General features: G+C 40.6%; 1 protein-coding gene across 3 annotated transcripts; it reads left to right on the forward strand.

Annotated features, from left to right (window-relative positions):
* The first annotated feature begins 1,255 nt into the window (after window positions 1-1,255).
* sytl2b (synaptotagmin-like 2b) lies at window positions 1,256-22,207 on the forward strand. 3 transcript variants are annotated; one of them, XM_087172946.1, is made up of 20 exons: window positions 1,256-1,337; window positions 3,209-3,394; window positions 5,133-5,296; window positions 5,766-5,877; window positions 7,145-7,193; window positions 7,312-7,414; window positions 7,536-7,974; window positions 8,052-8,263; window positions 9,294-11,789; window positions 12,742-12,855; window positions 12,945-12,995; window positions 13,101-13,195; window positions 13,290-13,406; window positions 14,194-14,363; window positions 15,313-15,415; window positions 15,550-15,711; window positions 15,913-15,997; window positions 16,449-16,551; window positions 16,644-16,849; window positions 20,119-22,207. In XM_087172946.1, exons 2-20 carry the CDS (start codon window positions 3,294-3,296, stop codon window positions 20,265-20,267), a joined length of 5,031 nt encoding a protein of 1,676 aa, XP_087029072.1. In that variant the 5' UTR covers window positions 1,256-1,337; window positions 3,209-3,293; the 3' UTR covers window positions 20,268-22,207. The 3 variants fall into 3 exon arrangements, with proteins under 3 accessions (XP_087029072.1, XP_023258050.1, XP_087029071.1); XM_023402282.2 differs by lacking the exon at window positions 1,256-1,337 and adding an exon at window positions 1,380-1,436; XM_087172945.1 differs by lacking the exons at window positions 1,256-1,337; window positions 13,290-13,406 and having other exon boundaries at window positions 3,215-3,394.
* Window positions 22,208-24,117: the final 1,910 nt, after the last annotated feature.

Genomic DNA, 24,117 nt, shown 5'->3' on the forward strand with positions numbered 1-24,117 from the left:
TGACCAACAGTGCAGAAGCTCAAAATATTCACTTCAGTGTAATGTCAAGAAAAAGCTGGAAATCATATCTGAGGGGCTTAAACACAAGACTGTCTGGATTCATTTCCTGTCATTCACAACCTCAAGCCAATAAAAATCCAAGTGAAGCATCTGAGAAAGATAATCCCACTTAGTTGAACAATGTCAACACTAAAGACCATAATGTGATGACCGGTCACAAGTACACTGCACTATTTTATGTGGTCACAAGCAAAAAATGCTAATCCACCATCCTAGTATATGTAACCTAAAGTAATGATCCAGCAGCATGATTCATGGTTTACTCATCCTGTAGTTAACACATCCCTTAACAATGATTTAGGGGAGAGCATTATATGCTAGAATGGATTTTCCAGCCACTGCCACAGCCTGGTTTCCAGCTATTTTTGTGTGTCTGCTGTCTGGGTGGATGAACAGCAAACCAGGTTGGATAATCAGCTGTTAAATTGATGCAGGTTCCCAGAAAATCATGGAATGACATCAGGGTCGCAGTGGGAATATTTCCCATCTACTCCAGTTTCAAGGCTTTAAATGATGCAGAGGAGATGGAGAAAAGTGCTGTATTGTGAACTTGTAATTGAAGTATACATGGACGGATTTCTGAATGGGTCTAATGAACACAGGCCTAGGGGACCGAGGGGTCATGGGACCCCAGGGTCAGAGCCTCTGTACAATTAGTTAATATTTCTGGTTAGGAAGTCAGAGAGCTCAGTAACGGACAAAATGACCACAAAGAGACATAGAGATGCAAAACGACCATAAAGAGACACAAACTTTCAGACTGGGGGTTCTATGTGGGTGGGGCATGGGGCCTTTTACCTCTCTGTGCCCTGGGGCCCATTTTCTAATAATCCGTCCCTGACTGTTGGAAATAACCTCAGGCTCACCTGGTCTTGCCTGCCTGAGGGGGATGTTCACATCACTGACTCTCGTTCACACCCTTTTGTCAAATAAACTATTATCAACATGTGGAAACTGAGGACACCTGCTGGACGCTCCCTGCTATTACAACACTGATGTATCAACACGCCCTGTCTTTAAATTACACAGACCCACCTCAGTTTGATGTGATACACAGGTACAGTTTTAATCCATAAACATCTACAATTGCCTCAAACCTAAACGATGGATAAACGGTAAAGTGGGAAAAGCTGCTTTCGCCTCTCGCCGTGTGATGCACAGGTCAGTTCCTCCCATAGACTGTATGCGCACTGAGTCCGCCTCCTCCCGTCTCCTCACCGCCTGTCCTGTCCGGAGACTCCAGCTCATCCAGCAGCAGCTGCAGACCTGTGGAGGAGGTAAACACTTTGCTTAAGCCCCTGCATTTTTATCTTCTAACTACAGCCAGATGGGAAACACAGGAGCGTTTTAATAGGAGCCTGCAGGTGTCCTGTAAGGTAGGCCACATGTCAAACACTCGTAGTCAGAAAGTAAACTGTACCTAAAGACGCAGCAAGTCGCCTCCGAGGCTCCTGAGAGTAAGAAATGTAGGAGCGAGCAGGTAAACTTGTGTCACTTTTATTCAAGTTTGCTTACATTGTACATATGCTCATAGAAACTCTGAAGTCTACGCTGGAAAGGAAACCAGAAAATACCATCAGTTACATGATTTAATGATTAGTAACCCTTACTTTAGATAATCTTCTATTCTCACGATTCAATGTAGAGATTTGAAATAGTTCATTCTGGACATTGGGGGAAAAAAAGAAAAAAAGACTGCAATGTGTGCTTCCTCTAAAGCCACTTTTTTAACTTTAGGAAGCAGTTCTATCAAATAAATCAAATTACATTTGGTAATCAGAGAAAAACAACTTACAGACAAAGGAAAGTTTTCAGTCTTGTGTCTTCAATTGTTATTCACTTGTATCTCAGAATCTGCAGCTGAACAATAACATGCATGAAAAGACTACATTTTATCATTTTACTGTTGACAAAGTCAAAGTGTATCTTAAGCTTAAAAAATGCTTTAACTAGAGGTGTCATGATATACTGGTATTGATGGTAACCATCATATTTAAAGAATGAAATACTGATATCGTGTTGATGATACAAATATGATAATATTGTGATAGGAGATGTTAGGCCTCATATTTGAGTGTAATTGATTTGCCAAAAAAAAGAGACAAAACACACAGTAAACAAAGTTAAAGATGAATTTGACTGATTCTGATTTTATATTTATTCAAATTTTCTAAAGAAATCACAATAATATCGTTATCGTAAATTGTTTTGGCCACGATAATCGTGAAGTGAATATCTGATATCGTGACAGCTGTAGCTCAGACAGTCAGTGAGTGTCTTTCTTACCTGCTGTGTGAATAACCAGTTTCCTGAGTAAACATGCAAAAGGAGGACACATGATACATTTCAGTACTTTATGCATGGGGAGAGTATTCAGATCCTTCACATTGGTAAAAGTACCTACGGAACATTGTAAAAATACTCTATTACAATTAAAAGTCCTGCACTGGAAATAATTAAGTACTGATACATCATATTTCATGACATTAGATTTTAATAAAAGCAACATTTTAGTGGTGTAGCTGCTGGAGGTGGAGCTGGTTTTAACCATGTTAGATACAGTTAACTAGTTTAGACCAGTGCTTTCCCATCTAGGGCTCAGTCCCCCCCCCCCTAATTGTCACAAGATAAATCCTTGGGGTCGTGAGGAAACTTTTTTTTGTTTTTACTTTTCTCTTATCTTTGCTTTTTGTGTGAAATGTTGAATAATGTTACCTTTTTCACATTCAGTGCAGTAGAAGAATACAGCAACAGGAAAATACTCAATTGAAGTGCTCAAAAGTTTTACTTAAGTACAATAATTGAGTAAATCTATTTAATTACGTGATGATCACAGCTCATTTGGTGGAATTGCTTCAAGTATTGCAGATGTTTTTGGTGTAAATGGAGCTATTGGGTGCCACTGCATTCATAATCCACAATCACACAACTCACCAAACAGCAGTTTATGACTGTTAAAATTTACGGTGCACATTTTTAGAAAAGAAAAATTCCTCCAAAGTTTTCCAAAAAGGCCATTTCCCTTCTCTTTGTCCTTTGGTAGTGCTATAGCTGTAAACTATGGAAACCTGGGAGCAACATCATGTTTGTTTTTTGTCTTTTTAGGATGAAACAATGTGAATTTGTTGCCATGTGTTTTGTCTGACAGTGACAAACCCAGCTGGTGGTTGTTACCTGCTGCCAAACATTCCCACATCTGCCCGCTGAGAGAAGCAGGAGGAGGAGGAGGAACCATGATTGACCTGAGCCACCTGACGGAGGAGGAGCAGGGGATGATAATGACGGTGCTGAGGAGGGACGCCGAACTGAAGAAGGCTGAGGAGGAAAGAGTCAGGTATAGAAATATGCGACTCTTTCAGGCCGGCTTCAGTCAAAGTAAAGAAGAATCTTATTCTGAAATCCTTCAGCGAATGTTTCTTTTCTCCTCGAGTTATTTTACATGAGCTGAAATGTTGAATGCCAGCATTTGAACTAATGTCATGTTATTCATCCAATGTCATTTTAACGATTTAATAAGAACCCCCATGTCTTTCCATTGCCTGTTTTGTGACACGAGGCCTTTGTGGGGCAGTAAACATGCCAGTGAAGATGATACTTGTCTGGCCATAATAGAATAACACAATAACAGCTTGGACGGATACACAAGTTGCCTCCATCGCTTAAAAGCCTCAATGTGAGATGAGCAATTAGATTACAGCCAAGTTGAAGTCGACACAGAAGAGGGGATCATGCTGCTCTGACGGACAGGAATAGAAACCCTTAAAGGCGTGATGGTGAGAGACACCTCACCTGTGAAGAGCCCGATGACCACACAGTTGAATTCAGCAGCTAGAAAATCCTGATCCGCCTCGTCTCAGCTTGGATTTAAAGATAAACGTTAAATACTGCAGTTTAAAGTTACAGTCGGCTGTTCCCAAGCTCTTCGTTGAACCTTTGGGAGGCGTCAGACATTCCTCACAGTGTATGTTCAGGGCACGTTAAGACAAACAACAGATCTCGTGTCTGCTTTGATCCCCCCCCCCAAAAAAAACTTCTTCATTCCCACTCATAATGCATATAAACTAAAAAAAAAAAAAAAAAAAAAACCCAAACGTTTCCTCTTTTGAGGATGTGCTTCATTTCAATTTCAAGAGTCAAGAATGTCATGAAACAATGTGCTTCTCATTGTGAGTTTAATGGAATTGGCCGGCCGGCTTTTTCATCAGCGGGAGGCTGAATGCTCGCTGTGTCCCGACCAGTCTAGTGTAAAAGGATTAAGCCAACGGCCTGTAATAATGTGCTACCCTTTTTTCACATGACTGTTGTGGTTCAGTATCCAGAGGAAAGATGCGTTGGAGCGGTCATTTAAAGACGCAGGAATTTCCTTTTTTTCCTCTTTAATTCAATTTTAACTTGATGGAAATGTTTTCCGAATTCCTTTTCTTTGACAGATCATGTGCAAACGTTATATTAAGCTGATGATGAAGCAGTGACAACTAGAAGTGGTGAAGCAGGAAAAAAAATTGGTACTATAAAAAAGTAGATGATTAAAAACAGTATAAAACATAATAACATAATGTTTTGTTAAAATCATAGGACAAAATGAAACCTAATCTTCTTGGCTACTATTTTGGTCCCTTTTCCAACATAAATCTTAAACAAAACTATCAGTTGAACAGAAACTCATTTGTGAATGTGGCTCTAACAACTTCAAAAACACCCCGTGGTGATTTGTCTCTTCTTTCTCTGTCCTTGGTTTTATATTTCACCTCATATTTGGAGATTAGTGCTGCTCAAACTGAATAAAAATGGTGTCAGATTCTCCATTGAGTGCAGCTTAAAGCGAGTGTTGTCTTGTATTTGTTCATTAACAATAGAGCGTCTTCTTGTGTCTCTGCAGCCACTGAGCTGGAGAGGCACAATATCATGTTAAGTCTTTTCTTCTTTTTTTTTTTTTTTCTTATAACTTTCATTCAGAATGAAATGGCACTCCGGTAGGATTAACATAGTGAATGAAAGAACTATAAATGACTCTACAGAAAAACCTCTTCACTTAAGCTTTTGTACATGTTTCCTTTGTGTTTTCCCAACAGGAAACTGGAGAAAATACTGAACAGCAGCTCACAGTCAGAAAGCCATCTGAAATACCTGACCGGAGAGTGGTTTTACGAGGCCAAGTCTCGCAGACACATGGACAAAATCCACGGCTCGGAAATCATCCTGGCCTCCATGAAACAGAGGAAGGCTTCTGGTTTAGGTGTGTGTATTCTCCACTGTTGACAAAGGGCTTTCTTTTGAGCACATTCGTAACTTCAGCTTGTCATGGTTCAGTCACAAATGTTATCCAGCAGCCGGTTCAATCTTCAGAGGTATTTTCATGATTCCACAGATGCCTGTTTTCTGCCCAGAAGGTTAAAATGTTGCCCCGGGCAAAACTAAAGTTTGACTCCGACCCCCTCTGAGCCTCTGCTCATGCCTGCACAGTGGACCTCACGCATGTTACAGCAGAGAAGAAGACCAGTGTAAATTGGCACATTTTGTGAAAAAAACGTGATATATAAATGTTAGTTTCACCCCGGGCAAACATTTAATCCTTTTGCAGCAGACCGTTGCCAACTGTGGAATCCTAAAAACCCCTCAGAGGACACAACCCACTGCTGGATAACAGGTGAAAAAAAAGAAAACAACTAGCTTAGCTCAGCTCAGCTTTCCCCTTTCTCCTGCAGAGGGGTCTCTCAGAATCGAAAGATCCAAAACGCCCAGCAGTCGAGGTTTGGACGTCGTCGCTCCACCAAAGCCTGCAAGATGTTTGGAGGCACTGCAGCCACAGGAGATAAAGTACACAGTGATTTCCCATACATAGATTTACCCAGCGGTGTGTCTATAACCTCTTCATTGTCTTATTCCCATGTTCTTCTCAAGCCTGCCACAATGTAAGGTTTGGAGACTTCAAAAGGTGGCGAGTCACATCTACATGTAAACAAGTCATTGATTGGACCAACACATATCTGACCACACTTATTCAACTCTTGTATGACTGTTCCCTTGAAATCTCTCACAGTGAAGACTTAGTTCACAAAGTATAGCAAACTCCCCAAGCAGCTCCTCTCTCTTTCTCTCTCTCTCTCTCTCTCTCTCTCTCTCTAACAGTCTATCAGTGTGTATGTGTGTGCGCAGTGTGTGTGGTGTCTTGTGACTCAGCCTGTGCAAACATAGGTGGTGCTGACTGGGAATACGTCTTGTTTTACAGCCCGGCAGCAGCTACACTTCTGAGCAGTTCAGGATGTGGTCTGACATACGAGGGAGAACAGATCAAAAGTTTAGCTTAGTGTTTAACTCGATAGAGCCCTCGGCTAATTACTGAATGAGAAGTGACTGTTGATGTCAGTGTCGGGGTTATTTCTGAAATGAGAGTCAGGATATTACTGTCCTGTGGTACTGATTTGGGTAATACCAGTCGCACTTTTGCCTGTGATGATATTTTTATACTTTGTTGAGAGTAACTTGATTATTGCAAAATTATGAACACGTTCACAGTGCACAGCTTACTCCAGCGGATGATGCTTTCTTTATTAAGACTATAACTTAGCAAACATTACAAAATGTATGTGTAGTGGAGTAACTTCGTGTCATAGCAGGGACACATTTAATTCCCTTATATAACAGTATGGTCAATATTTGGCTTGGCCAAGCTTCCACAGAGGGCTACAAATTCCCCAAACACACAATAGACCCGAGAATGAAACTCTATTTGCTGTCTGATAATTGAATTACTGCAAAAAATATATTTTCAATCCAATCAATTAATTAATTAAATATTTGTTTTCTTGTATTGTATTGAGAAATGACCAGCTATTTTATTGTGAGTTTATCTTACTGAGTGTTCTCTCATACTTTTGGAGTTCGTTTACTCGGGTAAATATTTTTCTTCTTGATATCAGCGTTATTTACAAGCCAGCAAGCCCCAGTCATGCACACAGTTAGACTATACTGTTAAGCAGCATACACAACGTTTTTCATCTGTGTAACCTCACCTGATGATCTCTAGTTTGTATTTCTTTTAAATTGACTGTTCCCGACTAAACATTTCAATTTTTTTCTCCAGTGACGCTGAAAAAGAGAATCTAAATTCAGCCGTCCGCTCTCCAAGAACGGTAGGTATATGTTTCTTTTTTTGGTGTATTTTTTCCCTTTCTTTTGTGCAAACTTGTTACAGTTACATTGCAGTCATTGTGATTTAAAACATTCCTTTTATTTATATTTTCCTTCAAGCCAAGGCACAACCCTTTCAACCGTGCATCCCTTATTGTTGTTGAGCCACCTGAGAATAATGGCGACATGTCGACTGGTCGGGATCAGGAGACATCTGAGACAGGTTTGAATTAAAATTTAAAACTGACAAGGCAGCGAAATAGGGAATAACAACATGATTCTCAGAAAATAAATGTGTGAAGTAATAGCAGTGCAGAAATTATGCTCTTCTGTGTTTCCCTCAGATCCCATATCTCCACTGAAGAATCACCCAGCAGGGGATGCCAGTCAGACTTCAGGGGGCTCCATGACATCAGAGGGCTCCTCTGTAGGGTTCAAACCAGTGCCAAAGAAGAGGACGTTTCTCTCAAGACGTCGTAGCAGCCATACAGAAACCAATGGCCTGGGGTTAGACGCTCAGCTAGGGCCGGCGGGGATCATTCCTGCCCCAAGACGAAGCATCCAGCGTGGGTCCAGTGGGAGCTCTACCCAGTCCTGCCTGAAAAGTCAGGATGAAATGCCTCAGAAAAGTGCAGCTCTGGTGTCTAAGCCGGCGTCTCAGCCTGCTCAGCCTTCCAGCTTTACAGATGAAACCTCCCAGCAGCCACTGCCTGCTGTATCTCACGTTTCCTCTAATTCTAGTCTGGAGAAAGAGAGGAACCCACCTTCCATAACAAGAGACAGGTCAGTGGAAAATTCCTTGCAAGTCTTTTACGCAAATCTTCAATCAAAACTCATTAAAACTACTTGTGCAATTTCAGATCAGTCACATACGTCAGAGGTGAAGTGTCAACTGAGAGAGAAACCCCACAGAAGAGCGATGAAAGAGACGATCAGACCCAAAGAGAACATGCAGGGGCGAATGCTGTCGTCCTGCACACCAGCAGCATTCAGGACTCGGGCAGAGAACACAGCAGCAGTGTGGGAACAGCAACGAGGCAGGAGGAGCTGAGTTTGACTCAAAGCACTATGGGTAAGTTCAGTAATGAAGAGACTTGACTGTACATACTCTAGTTAAAGGTATGTTTTAACTAGTTATTCAGTGTCATCTAAGGCAGTGGTCCCAAATATGAAGCTACGTATGATCTGTGAGCAGTTCAACCTAAAACTGTGACATTTTCCTCTCAGGTTGTTGCATTTTAAGGATTTTTTAGAAGTCTGATTGGTGAAAGTGGGTTTTCTTTCTTGTCCCTAGTGACCCTGGATTTGTCTTGGGACCGTGGTCCTCAAGGGGGAAACCACTGAAATAATGTTTGACTAGTGCTTAAATAATTATGTAATATTGTCACGTCCTTGTCAATATATTTGCATAGAGGTAGCTGATGGAAATACTCACTGATTCACGTGTTACCTTTAAACATTAGTGTAATGCTTTATTCACTGCCCATGGGTGTATGCAGACGGATGCAGCCAGTGAAGAACAGTCAAGCTAGCGGCTCTGTGGCTCCAGTAGAGCAGTCCTTTGAGCGAAATATGCAAATGTCATCACGCTAGCAATGCTCACAACTGATATGCTTATGTTAAATTTGAGTGTTACCATGCTATCATTTGCTAATTAGCTCTAAACATAACATACCACTGAGTATAATTAGAATGTCATTAGTTCTGAAGGTATTTGGTCATTAAAACAAAAATATTGGATGGTGCTAGATGGAAAGACAAGACGTCACCAAAGCCTGTAGGACTTATCCTCTGAATGCCTGTACAAAATTTCATGGCAATACATCCAATAATTATTGAGATATTTCAACCAACCGAGAGACAGACATAAGTGCAGCTAAAAAAGTAAAAGTCCCCATTTATCTCAATATTTCTAGTAGGATGGAAGTGACGAATACAGTGTTAAAATAATAGGTGTTTTAAATGATATATTAAGTTTGTCTATGAGCTGTTGATTATGTTTTGTTTTTTTTAATTAAAGAATAAAAAGGAGACTGAGGGTACTAGCTTTCTGACTATATTCTGACGAGTATTTACATCTCTCTTCATACCTCTCTTTTCAGATCCAGATCTTCCTGTATCTTACGATCTCAACTTCATTGATAAGTCTGATCAGCAAGCACTGAAGAAATCAAATCAGAAAAACGCGTTCAAGTTATCCACTCAGACGACCAGTCCCACTGGTGATGAGGAGGACTCCATCGCCAAGGTGCTGGACTGGTTCAGCCGCAGCACAGACAGCAGTGATTGGCTGAATACAGACGACGGTCCAGAGGCCACAAAGAGCTCTGACAAACACGTAGAAATCAGCAAGTTAAGAAGTGAAGATTCGGTAAGAAAAGATGCTGGGGATTTTATAGGTGATAGAAAGAAAGACATGCTTGAAATGAAGAGAAGCCATTTACAAAGACAGACTACTGAGGCTAAGGAGTTCAGAGCAACAGACAAAACAGGCAACAAGGAATTGACTGAAACACGAGAGGAGGTGCAGAAGGATACCAGAGAAAGAATGCGGTTGCAGGAAGTGAACGACAATGATGATGAAAGCCAACCACCCAAAATCTCTCATCTGAAGTCATTCTGGGAGAAAAGCAACATGGGCCCTAAAATACTTATCAGCAAATCGATCACACCCAGCGACGAAGGACAAAAACTTGTTTACCTCTCAGCAGAGAAAGACGAGGAGAACGCGAACAAGCCCCACACAGTGTCTGATATGCCCTCTGGAATATACAGTGGGAGGGGGATTTATGATAAGTACGCCTCAAATCATGGGAATGAAAGAGAACAACAACCGGTAATCAGTCCACAGGAAAATACCGGAGACAATGTTCACTTAAGTAATAACGAGCAGGTAGACTGTCTGGTGATGAATACTTTATCACACAGGAACAATAATGACGCAACATACAACTCAGATTATTTAAAGTTGCTATCCAGCCCCCAAGTGTCTGACAGGAAAGGCTCAGACACTGAGATTTTATGTGTAACCAGACTCAGTCCACAGCGAAGGACAACCACCCAGTCCAGACTGAGTCCAGAGTCCGAGAGCGTCCCTTCAGTCAAACCAAACCCAGGACCTGACAGTATTTCCCAACCAAGAGAAACCCCACTACAGGAAGAGCTGTCAAAAGCTGTGCACGTGTCTCAGCTGGATACATATGTCCAGACAAGGGACACTCCAGACTCTGAGAAGCCGTATTTCTCCAGAAACAGCCCGTATATGGACTACAAGCAAAGTGGGAATGATGCGCAAATCACCTCTAAAGCACAGCTTCGCAGAGGTTCAAGTGAAGACGTAAAGAGGAGAGACAGTGAGGACAAAAGCATGCAATCAAGCATGTCTTCAAAAAAGAAAGAGGACGTGTCTAATAAAGACAGAGCTACTACGGCAGAGAGGATCAAGCAGCTCAAATCTTTCTGGGAGCAGGATAGGAACAGGCCCATGTTTTACACCGGCAAACCTAAAACTCTCGGGGAAGGTAAAGTCGCCCGAGGTGCAAATCAGGCAAAACTGAATAAAAGATTTACAAAGTCAGAGTACGATCTGAGGTCAATTGGAAATTATTCAGGCAGCGACGAGGAAGACAGAAATCATAATTTCACTGTTCTTCCTTTGAATCAGAGAATAGAAAAGTCGCCCTCGAGCCTCAGCACTAGCCGAACTCAGTTCAACACCCTGCGCGATTTCTGGGACGAGGCCACGTCAGATACCAAGGGAACGTTTTCCTTTGACAAACCCAAAAGCCCTAAAAGGAAAGAGTCAATAAGTGGCCAGCTTCCATCTCAGGAGTCAAAGAGTGGTGACCCAGAGATTTACCGCTTGTCCTCCGCCGTTGAGAAAACAAGACCAGCTGCCATGAAATCATCTCCACCTCCGCAGAGTAGATCCAAGTCGCCACATGATAGACAGATGGGGTCAGGGACCAGAGCAATGAACGACAGCAAAAACAACCTGTCTAACTACACAACAGAGTCCAGAAGGAGCTCAAAAGACTCTGGTAGAGAGGAGAAACCCACGAAACCACAAAGCAGTTCAGGAAAAGAGGCTCGTTCTGCGAAGAACAGAAAAGACAGCTTTAGCAATTCAAGCAGTCGGGGAAATTCTTTGCGTCGCGCCACTAGCATGTTTTCGTTGACTGTCTCTGATGAAAAAGATCAAGGCAAGCTTAAAATGGATGTGAGCCCTGTCCACTCCCAGAGCAGGAAGCAACGGCAGCACACCGAAGACACCGAGACTCTGGCTCCACGCGCACGTGCATTTGTTCCAAGAGACTACCGGCATTACCTGGGCATGACGGATAAGACCAGCGTCCACACCTCTCTCGCCCCAGCTGTGAAGGACGAGGGGTCAGAGGGCAAGTCCGGGTATGAATTTGACATGAGCGGACCAGTGAGAGCCAGCACACCAGTGAGCTCGGAGGAACGTTACACTAGGAAGGGCAACAAGTTGAGTCAGCGCCCCCTGTGGGCGAACTACAGCAGTTCAGACACCGGCCAGGAGTCGTCTGTGAGCAGCACGTCGGAAACCTGGTCCAACTCGAGGAATAGTTCAAACCGTGAGCGCCAACCTCTGATTTTGTTTTTTTTGACAGTGTAATACAAATAATAATACAAATAATAATACGATAATACAAATCTCATGCTGTTCCTGCTACCTTAACTAGCTAACACTTGAATATGAGCTGTTCTTGAAACTGTCATTTTTATCTAAAGATGTGGTCGTCGGGCAGAAAACAGGACATTAAAGGTTGGCATTTAAATGACAGATGAATTTAAATTTTATTTTTAGAAAAAGATGAATATTTTGCAAAGATCTTTCAAAGTAGATGAACTTGTTTCCAGTCAGTAAAGCTGTTTCATTTATCTTGAAGAATTAAGATACTGAATATTAAAACACAAGCAGACGTTTTCAGTAAATTAGATTTAAAAAAAAAAAATCAAATCAGCAGTAAATATTGAGAATAAAACGAGTTAAAGTCAAACATTAAAGGCCGCATAAATCTCCTATACAGTCAACAGTAAACCGATTTTCGATAAAATTTCATAATTACATAATAAATAATGTTTACATAGTCATAGATCACTTTGGGTTGTATCCAGCAGTATCCTTGATATCATGTTCGTGTGGGATTATCTGTGTTGGCTGAAGCAAATCTCTGTAAACAGTGTGTGTACCTGCGCTCACCTGCCTATGTTTAATCTGTGGGCTGGGCGATACATAGCTCTAACTTTACAGGCACCACACGAAGAAAAACAGATGTCTCACCGAACTGCAACTTCAGTGCCTTTATTTCATAGTTGTTTTAATGCTTTTGAATCAAGGGCTATACCTGTATATATCCCTCAAACTTGGTATTTACATTACTACGTGCAGGATTTTATGTTAGCCCGTCATGTCAATAGCTAGACGCACTGCTGCATCAACTAATTTGAGCATGGAAAACTGTCTTTAAGCCAACAAACAAACCAAGTTAATCACAGCTTTTCTTCCCCCAATACATGCTGCAGGCGAAAATGATGATGAGGGCCAAAACCCTATAAGGAAAGCATTGAGGCGAGCAGAGGCTCGGCCTAAAAATCTGGCTAAAAGTATGGAGGACATCACAGCATCTTTATCACCACGTGAGCATGTCAACAACTTCAAAGTCAAAATTTTCCCAAATGCACTGATAGTTTTGCGTGACAGAGATTCCTTTGATTGTTTCTCACAGGCCAAGAAAGAAGACAAGACCCAACTTCTGACCTCAGACGCATTAGTGATGGTAAAAATTGCCCAATCCTTTTCATTATGGATGTTTTTTGCTACTGGCATTCTAGTAAAGAGTATATTTAGAGTATATTTTGCTTTCCAATCAACCTCTCTTTAGTATCGTCCATCCCGTCACCTTCCTCATCTTTATTTTCGGATCCAGACCACCTGAAGAAGATGAGCAAATCAGTTCCTTCGTTCTTGCAGAAAGAGGTAAAACCACCCCTGCATCTTTTAGTCCAGTAGGTCAAAGCGTGCTCTGCATCCCTGTGCACAGAGCTTTCTGTGCCTGCTGTCTGTGTTGCAGGATGCTGGCAGGGACACTGACTCCACCTGCGAGGAGAGTTACCATAGAGGAAGACTAATGACGGGCACCTCGATGACTAACCTCACCAGCTCCTCTGGCATGGCGTCTGTGTCTTCTGTATGTTCACACACAGTAGCATGCATTGCTAACACATTAGCACGCTTCACAGTCAGACACTCCTCTCTTAAACTGCACTGCTTGTTGGTTTTTAAGCCTAATTTGTGACTGATATTAACCCATAGTTTGTTTTTTGTTAGGAGTAATATCACTGTTTCAGTCCACAAGACACATGTTATGCCCCTCTCAGTTTATAAGAGTATAAACAATGTTTCCAACACCATCAGACTCATCGTAGGCACTAGCCATGTTTGGGACAGTCCTGGAGGTCTCCTTTAGAAAAGCTTCAGTAATCGACTGTGTGCTGAGGTTAACAAGATGTACACTTGCAAAACCAGTTTGTCCTCATCCTTAAAGTCTTTACTAAAAACACTGTTTGAAAACATTTCAGATAAAGCATGAATCTTGTCTTTGTTGTTGTCCAAGTGTGTTTTTGATTGTGGGATGGGCTCATTGTTGCCCCTTGTGACCATTGGGGAAAAAACAGCCACTTCAATTGCATTTCTCCCCAACTGTTTTCAAGCAGTGTTTTTTTTTGCATGAGAAAAGCCTGTGAGGATGAGGACTAACTTGTTGGTTTTGCAAATGTACGTCTTGTTAACTGCCCCGCCACTGCACCAAACTCTGACTAAAAGTTCTGTCCTTCACATCTATCTCTAACAGACAGATTCACTTTTCACAAATCACGAATTGTCCAATAAAAACATTTCTGTAGTGATTGCAGTTGGTAATGCATATATCACTGGTAAAATAAAATGTTTGGTTGCTTGTTTGTGTGTGTTTGTAGTTGAGTGGAAGTGTAATGACCATGTACAGCGGGGACTTTGGGAATGTGGAGGTTCAGGGAAATATCCAATTTTCCATCAACTACATTCAGAGGCTCAGGGAGTTTCACATCTTCGTGGCTGAGTGCCGAGACTTGGCTGCAGTCGACCCAAAGAGGGGTCGCTCGGATCCGTGAGTACTGTACCTGCAATCCATCTCAGATTAATGTTTTCATACTGTATGTAGCATTCATTCTCTGAAAACTGATGACCTGAAGAAAAACACACACCTATTCTAAAGAAGTGCTGGCCTGTGGGCAGACGTCAAACACAGGAAGGGAGAGTTCTCACACTCACCAATCGATCAGATCAGAACAAGGCGACAAATCGACCAATCAGAATGAGGCTACAATTCAACTAAACAATCCGACTACAGCTACAAATCCGTCCAATCATCCATCTGTCCTATTCTTGTAAACAGGATATCTCTAAATTTGGCACAAACATTCACATTCCAAGAATGAATGAATGATTAAATTTTGGTGGTTAAAGGTCAAAGGTCAAGCTCATGGTCACCTCACACACAGTTTGCTCGTTTGAAGTGGGAAGGGCTCATTAGTAAAAAGATAATGTTACTTACTTTCGGGCAACTATCAGGAATTAAGGACATTTGAATTAAAATCTGATGACACTTGGTCAGTCGTTTGGTCACTATCATACATAGTACCAATGAAGCAGGTGAGCTGAGTTTTTTAAGGTTAAACTCTTAATAAATAATAATAAAGGATATTTTTTTTCCTCAAATATTTTATGTTACAGGGAAATTATTGGTTTTCAAGTGCTTTAAGTTACTTCACTGGTGTAAGAAGTAAGAGTTATGAGTGTGCTGCTTTCCATTCCTTTCTTTTATTCTCTAAGTAACCTAAAAAACTGAACTCAAGTGTCTGACATCGGCAACCACGGAATATTTGCAGGGGATAAATCAATAATAATATGTCTGCACACTGGTGAATAACATCTTCAGAACATAATCTAATGATGTATGGCTTAGTTATATTTTATTGTACATATGTGTTGTACTATAAATTACAAAGTGGCCGCACTTCATAAGGAGATTTTGTAATGTGTTTGTGCTTTTTAAGGTATGTCAAAAGCTACCTGGTACCCGACAAAGCTAATCTGGGAAAGAGGAAAACATCTGTAAAAAAGAAGACGCTAAATCCAACTTTCAATGAAATCCTCAGAGTTAGTATCCACAGATGCACATAATGCCAGTTGTACTAAACACACACAGATACTTTCTCACACTGTCATGTTTAATACCTAGCGTGCCTGACAATCAGCAAACAAAAGCAGCTCCCTCTTCTCTGTCCTTACAGTATCGTGTTCGCATGGAGTACCTCAGAACTCAGACGCTCATTCTCTCCGTTTGGCATAACGACACTTTTGGCAGGAACAGTTTCCTCGGCGAGGTAGACGTGGACCTCTCCAAGTGGGACTTTGACCACACCCAGATGAATGACTTAGCCCTGAAAGCAAGGGTAAGAAGAAAAACACCCATACGGGCTGCTTTATCCACGGTTTATCTAAGAATGTGGTCAGCCTGCCTGGAGTCTATTTGAGCTGATTATATCACATGCACTGTAGTCATTGTGTAACCTGTGTACAAAGGAATCTTGGAGCTTCATGATGGATTTTTGGATGCACTGTTTATATAAAGTATCCTCTGTAAAACTTTTCAGACTACACCCACTCCAGTGCCATCGAATGGGCGAGGAGAAATGAGGCTCGCCGTACGTTTCCTGCCACAGATCACCCACAGTGAAGGTCTGCACACAACAGTCTTACGTTAATAAGAATTGAACTACTTTTTCTTTAGCTAGTCAGGTAAATATTGATTTGGATGATATGTTATAAATTGTGCTTATTTAGTTTAGTGGAATCACAAACTGAATTACTAAGATGCCGTTTTAAATGACTGGTCAAAGCTAGGGAAATACACATTTAGTGCATTTATTTAGTGCAGTAAGCCAGAGTGTATTTATTGCAGCCTGGAAGGGAAAACAAAGCCAGAATGCAGTAATTAAACAGTCAGAGTATTGTTACTGCCTCTTGACTCACTCTGGTTTAACTAGAAAGCACAAATGCCTATGGCATGATAACAGTTTATATGAAGGTCAGATTCACATGTTGACTCAGTTTTGATCAAGCAAAATGTAGTTACTGAGCTTTGACTTCCTGGGGCATAAACATTTTGTGTGTCATTTCTTCTTTATAGGTGTAGCTAAAGATGGTCCCAACACCGGAGAGATTCACATTTGGGTGAAGGAATGCAAGAACCTGCCTCTGATCCGGGCCACCATTGACCCATATGTGAAGTGGTACGCTCAATATGTTCTACACAAGTAAGGATCAGTTTTAAGTTTTCTGCTGTATCAGTCAGCATATTTCCTTTTTTCCTCGTTATCTCAAGCTTTGTGCTGCCAGACACAAGCAGGAAGAGTCGGCAGAAGACACGCGTGCTGCGGAGGACAGTGGATCCAGTGTTTAACCACACGATGGTGTACGATGGCATCAGAGAGGCTGATCTATCAGAAGCCTGTGTGGAGCTCACTGTCTGGGACCGAGACAGGCTAGCGAGCAACCTGCTGGGGGGCCTGAGGCTCGGAGCTGGAACAGGTATTGGTGGAAGAGCTCCATCCAGTTCTTGAGCATCATATTGGTTTATATATAAACTAGAAAACTGCATCTTCTGGTGAAAATCCGTCAGGCAGCCATAGTGCGGTTTGAAACTGAGACTTTTCTTTGTGGAGCATCAGTGACCACTGAGCCGTCAAATCATTCACTTAACCTGCATTCACTACCTGCTATACAGAGATTTTGATCCGACATATTGTGTGTCAGATTAAAATTATTTTCTGCCTGCCAAGAAGAAAAGAAAACTCATTAAAAAGACAAATAAAATCTGAGTACAGTAGAGGAGTTCATAATAACAGAGTTGCATTATGACACATTCACTGTTTCATATGCCTAAAATATTGTTCCTGCTGAGTGGTGGCATTGTTTTTTCTACAGTTCCATTTTGTAGGTATTTATTTCTATTTCATACACTTCCTTTGTTCTGCTGTGAAAGGCGCCAGTGCTCATTTACCTGTCTCTGCTGTAACCAATAAGAAAATGTAATAAATGTGAACGTTTGCAGTTTTCAGGAATTACTCCCTATACTCTGCAGTGTTGAGATTAATTTGCAGGGATATCTCCAGAACATCATTTATAAGAGTTTTTAGTCAGCAAAAATGTTGATCACGTCCCATCACCCTTTCCTAAAGCCCAAGGTGAAGTCTTCAAATTGCTGGTTTTGTCCAACTAACAGTGCAGAAAAGCAGCAGCATCACAATTTAGAAGCTGGAACTAGGCGACATTTGGCATTTTTGCTTGAATATTGCCTCAAACAAATTTAATTTCTGTACATCAATTGATCATTTAAGCTTTACCTACAGTTGCAATCAAAATTATTCAACCCCCACTGCAAATTAGGTTTATTGGCAAAATGTACAAACTAGCAGCTGTTTGCAACAAACAAATCAAACAAGAACAATTTAAATAGCTCAACACAACTAATATTACAAGTGGTTTCTCCAAATTCAACACAAAATGCCACTTTTAATGACTACTGCAGTCTCAAAATTATTCAACCCCTTCATGACAAGCATCTTTAGTACTTAGTAGAGCACCCCTTTGCTGTTATGACCTGATGCAAACGTGATGCATAGCCAGACACCAGCTTCTGGCAGCGTTCCTGAGGAATCTTAGCCCATTCCTCATGGGCAAAGGCCTTCAGTTCACTAATATTCTTAGGTTTACGTGCTGCAACCACTTTTTTCAAATCCCACCAGAGATTTTCAATTGGGTTCAAGAAGCTTCAGCTTCCTCACAGACGGCATGATATTTTCTCTCAGGATTTCCTGATACTTGATTGAATCCATCTTGCCCTCCACACGCTGCAAGTTTCCAGTGCCAGAGGAAGCGAAGCAGCCCCAGAGCATCACTGAGCCACCGCCATGCTTCACTGTAGGCAGGGTGTTCTTTTCAGCATATGGTTCATTCTTCCTCCTCCAGACATACCGCTGATCCATAGGCCCGAAAAGTTCCAGTTTTGTTTCATTGCTCCACAGAACAGAATCCCAAAACCTCTTTGGCTTATTTATATTTTTTTAAGCAAATTGGAGCCGACTTTTCTTGTGCTTTTGGGTCAGTAGTGGTGTACATCTTGGAGTTCGGGCATGGAGCCCTTCAGCGTTTAGTATGCGCCTTACTGTGGAAACTGAAACCTCAGTGCCTGCTGCCACCAAGTCTTGCTGCAGGTCTTTTGCAGTCATTCGAGGGTTTTTGACCACCTGCCTCCTCAGGACTCTGGTGGCAGCCGTTGATAGCTTCCTCTTTCTGCCACATCCAGGTAGTGTAGCCACCTTTAACTTTAAAATTGCGAACTATGCTTCCAACTGTATCTCTAGGAACATTCAGTGCCTTTGCTATCTTTTTGTATCCTTTTCCTTGTTTGTGCAAGGCAATGATCTCTTCTCTGAACATTTTGGACAATTCTCTTGACTTAGCCATATTTCTAACATGCAATGAAACATCACCGTCAACAGTCCAGGTATTTGAGGTGTTCTATCTCAAGCACACGTGATGCAACTAATGAAGCCCTTGATTGGTTGCATCAGGTGTGCTTGAGACCACACCTGATTTGCTAATGTGTGCTCTTATGAGGAATTCTGTTCAGGGGGTTGAATATTTTTGAGACTGCAGTAGTCATTGAAAGTAGGATTTAGTGTTGAATTTGAATAAAATCCTTGTAATATTAGTTTTATTTAACTATTTAAACTGTTCTTGTGTAATTTGTTTATTGCAAACACCTGAACATTTTTAAATTTTGCCAATAAACCTAAAATGCAATGGGGGTTGAATAATTTTGATTGCAACTGTAAATCTTTTTGGACACATGATGGTAGTCAGCTCCTGGTTGGTACACTTTCTTTATGTTGCATTGTGGGATAATTTTGAGTCCAGTAAATGGACTATTTAGCTAATCAGCCAAACAACTGTGCAGGTGTTCACTGGCTGTACAACCATTTAGGTAAGGCAAGGATACATGATGCTTCTTATATAGACAATCATATCTCACAAAGCAAATATCTTATCACTTAGATTTTTTACAGCTTAAGTTGCAACAACGGTGGCTGAGTATGCTGTTAAGTCGTGTGTACACGATATTCAAATACTGCAGTTTACAGCTGTGCTTGTGCAGAAAGATTTCAGCTGTAGTGGCAGTGAATGGGAAATTGAAGATAAACTCTTTCATCCGGTTAATTTTGGTTTGATGTTTACATTCTCAGTGACATAGATTCACATTTAAATGTATAATGTGTGAAAAATAACAGCGACTGAGGGCTGAGAGCTACTCAACACATTTTTTCTTGTTTGGAAAACTTAAACAGCAGCTACATTTGATACCTCGATCAGTCTCTGACTGGGCCAATAAACATCAATTGATCTAAAAGAACATAAAACTGTGTAAAATATAAATTCACAAAACAAAGAGTATGAAAGAAATCAGAAACCTAAACAAGACTGATCACATACAACTGTGATCATACTGTGACCTGTTTAAGGTTTGATTAACGATTGTAGATCATAGTATGTAGAAGAGAGACAAGTTGACATATCAGTAACTTGAACTCTTCTTCCCATTCACTTCCATTACGAAATGGTAAATATAAAACAGAATACAAGCTATGAAAGTAAAAATGAATTGCAATGATGTCTAAAATGAGTTCAAAGCTAAACATATACACATTAACAAAATTCCAAAATCTGTATGAATGGCCAAGTATTAAAAAACACAGGTTATCAGTAAATAGACTTAATGATTTTATTTCTCCCTGTAGGCAAAAGTTATGGAGCACTGGTGGATTGGATGGACTCAACTCCCTATGAGGTGGCCCTGTGGGAGCGCATGATGGCTACCCCTAATGAATGGGTGGAGGACGTACTCCCATTACGAATGGTGAACTCTGCAAAAACTGCTTTCAAATAAGCAAAGGTAAAACACCTGGCAAGTGCAAAGGCAATATTATGTTTGAAAGGTAAAAACACATTAAAATAACTGCTTTAACAATCCAGTGCTCTGATTTAAATTTAGATTTAAAAAATATGATGAAAAATAAACTGAAGACACTGGAGTGAAAAATTAGGACTCAACCCTGTGGCTGTAATTTTACAGCAACCTGTGGAGCCACCTGACAAAGTGATTTCTTAAACAGTGTGGCATTGTGAACACTTTCAGATCTTTGTTGAAACTCTACAGGTGTTTCAGGAAAAGGGGAAATAATATTACAAAAGAAACTAACACCTCTGGAGAGTGACACACAACTGTGACTATCAAAAGGAAACAAAGTAAAAAGGAAATTAAAGACATCTACAGGTACATGTTTTAGCCATTTAAAGGGTTTTCAAGCAAGAATGTCACTGAACAAAAAAACAGCACAGAGGCACTCAGCGAAATGTAATCAAGAAACCATACAGCAATCACACTGCAATAAACACCCAATAAAAACCTTTCAAAACTGACTTTCATATAACAAAGGTAACAAAACACAAGAAATACAAGTAATTCTGGGAGAGCATCTGTTCATAGAAAAGTATAGCTATAATTAATATCCACACTAAGCATCTTTATGCCTCTGTGCCACGTATCTTGGACAATACCAACCATCCTCTCCACAACATTCTGGCAAGACAGAGAAGCAGCTACAGCTGCAGCAAACGTCTCATCTCACTATGCTGCAGAACAGAGAGGTTCAGCAGATCCTTTGTTCCCACTGCCATCAGGCTATACAACAACTTGGCCAAAGGAAATGGACTGATTTAATTATAATTGTTTATTTATTATTAACTGTTGTTATTATTATCAACAATGAGATAATGGACACATGAATTTCCCCTAGGGGATGAATAAAGTATCTATCTATCTAAACTCAGGGAGGGGAGACTGTGACCATATTTTCTGCAACTTGAGTGGTTGGCTGCGGGGTAGTAATTCTCTTTTTTTTTTCTTGATTACGATGCCCTATATACTACACTCTTGCTCTTTGTGTAGTGGCATTCATGTTTGAAAGCCTTGAAAAAGGTGAAAGCTGAACCATTATAGTGTTTAAATTACATATTGTTCTTTTGAATAAAAGCTTATGTTGAAACAGAATCAGGATTCACACTCTTGGCTCTCCAGAGGTGTAAGTATCTACTCTGATTTCTAAAGCAATGTCTTACTTGCTCCCAGCATGCAGCACAGCTCTTCACTACCTGAATACCTTAAAAGCCAAATTATCAAGACATACAGTGATCACAGTTAGCTTTCTGCAAGGCTAATATTAACAAACAGCAGCAGTAAGAAATGTGATGGCCAACAGCAAAAATGCGCTGTTGCACTGAAACATTATTGATGTTTATTTATTATATTTTCTCAAGGGATTTCACTCAAATGTCCACAATAATGATGGTTGAAAAGGTTCAGGGTGACTTTATTTTTAAATAGAAAAAGAACATTTCTGTGTACTTAAATCAGTCTATCAGATTCTACATTTCAGGATTTAGTATTTATTTTCTCAAGTATTTCTTTTTCTTCTTTTTTTTTTTAAAGCCCAGCACCATATAGCTTTGGTCTAGATCTCCCGTAGGTAACTTTATTTTGGCATGTCCTTTGTTAAGTAATACTAAAACACTGGGTAATGTATTTTTATTGCACTGGACCTTTAAGAAACCAATCTTCCTATATTGTATTTATCTTGTGTCACCTCACACTGTTATTACAGCCTTTTATTCACTGAAGCATCTCTATCTTCTGAAAACCTTAGTTTCTTAGACTAACACATATGTTGACAGTATTGTAATGTAATTTGACAGCATATCTGACGTATGATGGACTATTGCACTTAAATGTATTAACCACAAGTGGGATTAAAGAAATTAAATACTGAACATCTTTTACAAGTCTCTCTTTTTTATTGTTCTACAAATTCTCATTAATGTTAGAGGAAGTTTTGGAGTGGAAAGTGGCTGGCGCAGGTCAAATTTTTTCAATCACTACATGTAATATCTCTTTCCCTCCGAGGATTTTACTGAATAATTGGTTTTCAGATGGAAAAACAAATAGTTAAGATGACATTGCAGGCACTTACAGCCACTACAGTCCTGCTGTAAGTTCACAGATGATACACCTGCAAAGAAGATGGATGAGGGTGGCAGGCAAGGTGACTGAAGCACCATCTGACATGGCTATTTCAATATTAGATGTAGCATCCCCAGTAGCTTGTGATTTTTGAGATGTGAAGTATAATGGTAACTCACTGAAACGCATTCATTTATTGCAAAAGTTGAGGTGATGTGAATAGGACAACATTGTAATACGATTCTTACTGGATTCATAAATGGAAGCTATGAACCAGCTCTGATCCTTTTGATTATAAAGACAGGGGACACTACAACAAAGTCTGGACTCTGCTGGAGCTTCCTGCCCCTCTTGACCCCCACCCTCCTGCTGTCTATCCTGCACAAACCCCTCTGCTCATTCTCCAGTCAGCACCTGCCCTCAGTCTCCACCCACTAGCACTCCCTCTGCATTGTCTCCCAGCCTGCTCGTTCTGCTACACACCTGCTGCTCATTTGCTCATTTACTCCTCAGTATATGTACCAGTCACTTTGCCATTGTTGTTTGCCAGATTGTAGTTTGTGTATATACACTGTTGCTCATAAAGTTGGAATAAAATATTTTTTACCTCTTTCCATCAAATGATTGTGACAATGTGATTTCATTTCACCTGGGTAATTGGGACACATAATGTAATCATTGCACCTGGTCAAAAGTGATTACTGATGCATTTAAATAGGAATAAACAGAGGATTGTGTCTGAAAACAAAATTATTCCAACTTTATGGGCAACAGTGTATATACAGCTCTGGAATAAATTAAGAGACCACTGCAAAATTATCAGTTTCTATGATGTTACTATTTATAGGTATGTGTTTGAGTAAAATGAACAGTTTTGTTTTATTCTATCAAATACTGCCAACATTTCTCCCAAATTCCCCCAAAAATATTGTCATTTAGAGCATTTATTTGCAGAAAATGACAAATGGTCAAAATAACAAAAAAGATGCAGTGTTTTCAGACCTCAAATAATGCAAAGAAAACTAGTTCATATTCATTTATAAACAACACAATACTAATGTTTTAACTTAGGAAGAGTTCAGAAATCAATATTTGGTGGAATAACAAAATGATCATAACATTGTCAGAGCAGAAGAAAGCAAGTTTTTTTCCAGGATAACCTTCTTCGTGGCTTGAGTCATGCGTCCTTCGCAAAGACGAGTCTGCCCGATTCCAGCCTTGCTGAAGCACCCCCAGATCATCACCGATCCTCCACCAAATTTCACAATGGATGCGAGACACTTTGGCTTGTAGGCCTCTCCAGGTCTCTGTCTAACCATTAGACGACCAGGTGTTGGGCAAAGCTGAAAACTGGACTCGTCAGAGAAGATGACCTTACTCTAGTCCTCTATGGTCCAATCCTTATGGTCTTTTGCGACTTGAGCCCAGCCCCTAGGAGCCTGTTTCGAACCGTTCTCGCTGTGCACTTCACCCCAGCTGCCATTTACCATTCTTTCTGTAGGTCACTTGATGTCATCCTATGGTTGCTGAGTGACATTCGAACAAGTTGACGGTCATCCCGGTTAGAAATTTTTTGGATGGAACCAACCTGACACTCACTGTATCCCTATGCCAGTAAAGCCAGAATTGAACCCGTCTTTTCCTCACTCAAAACTTTTCTTTTCAACTCTTTTGGCACGGCCAATTGTTATTTTTTTGATTCCAATTACTTTTGAGGTAC

The sequence above is a fragment of the Seriola lalandi genome, unplaced genomic scaffold, assembly GCF_002814215.2.
Source record: "Seriola lalandi dorsalis isolate HSWRI2012SDOR001 ecotype SW California unplaced genomic scaffold, Sedor1 jcf7180002053927, whole genome shotgun sequence".
Taxonomy (NCBI): domain Eukaryota; kingdom Metazoa; phylum Chordata; class Actinopteri; order Carangiformes; family Carangidae; genus Seriola; species Seriola lalandi.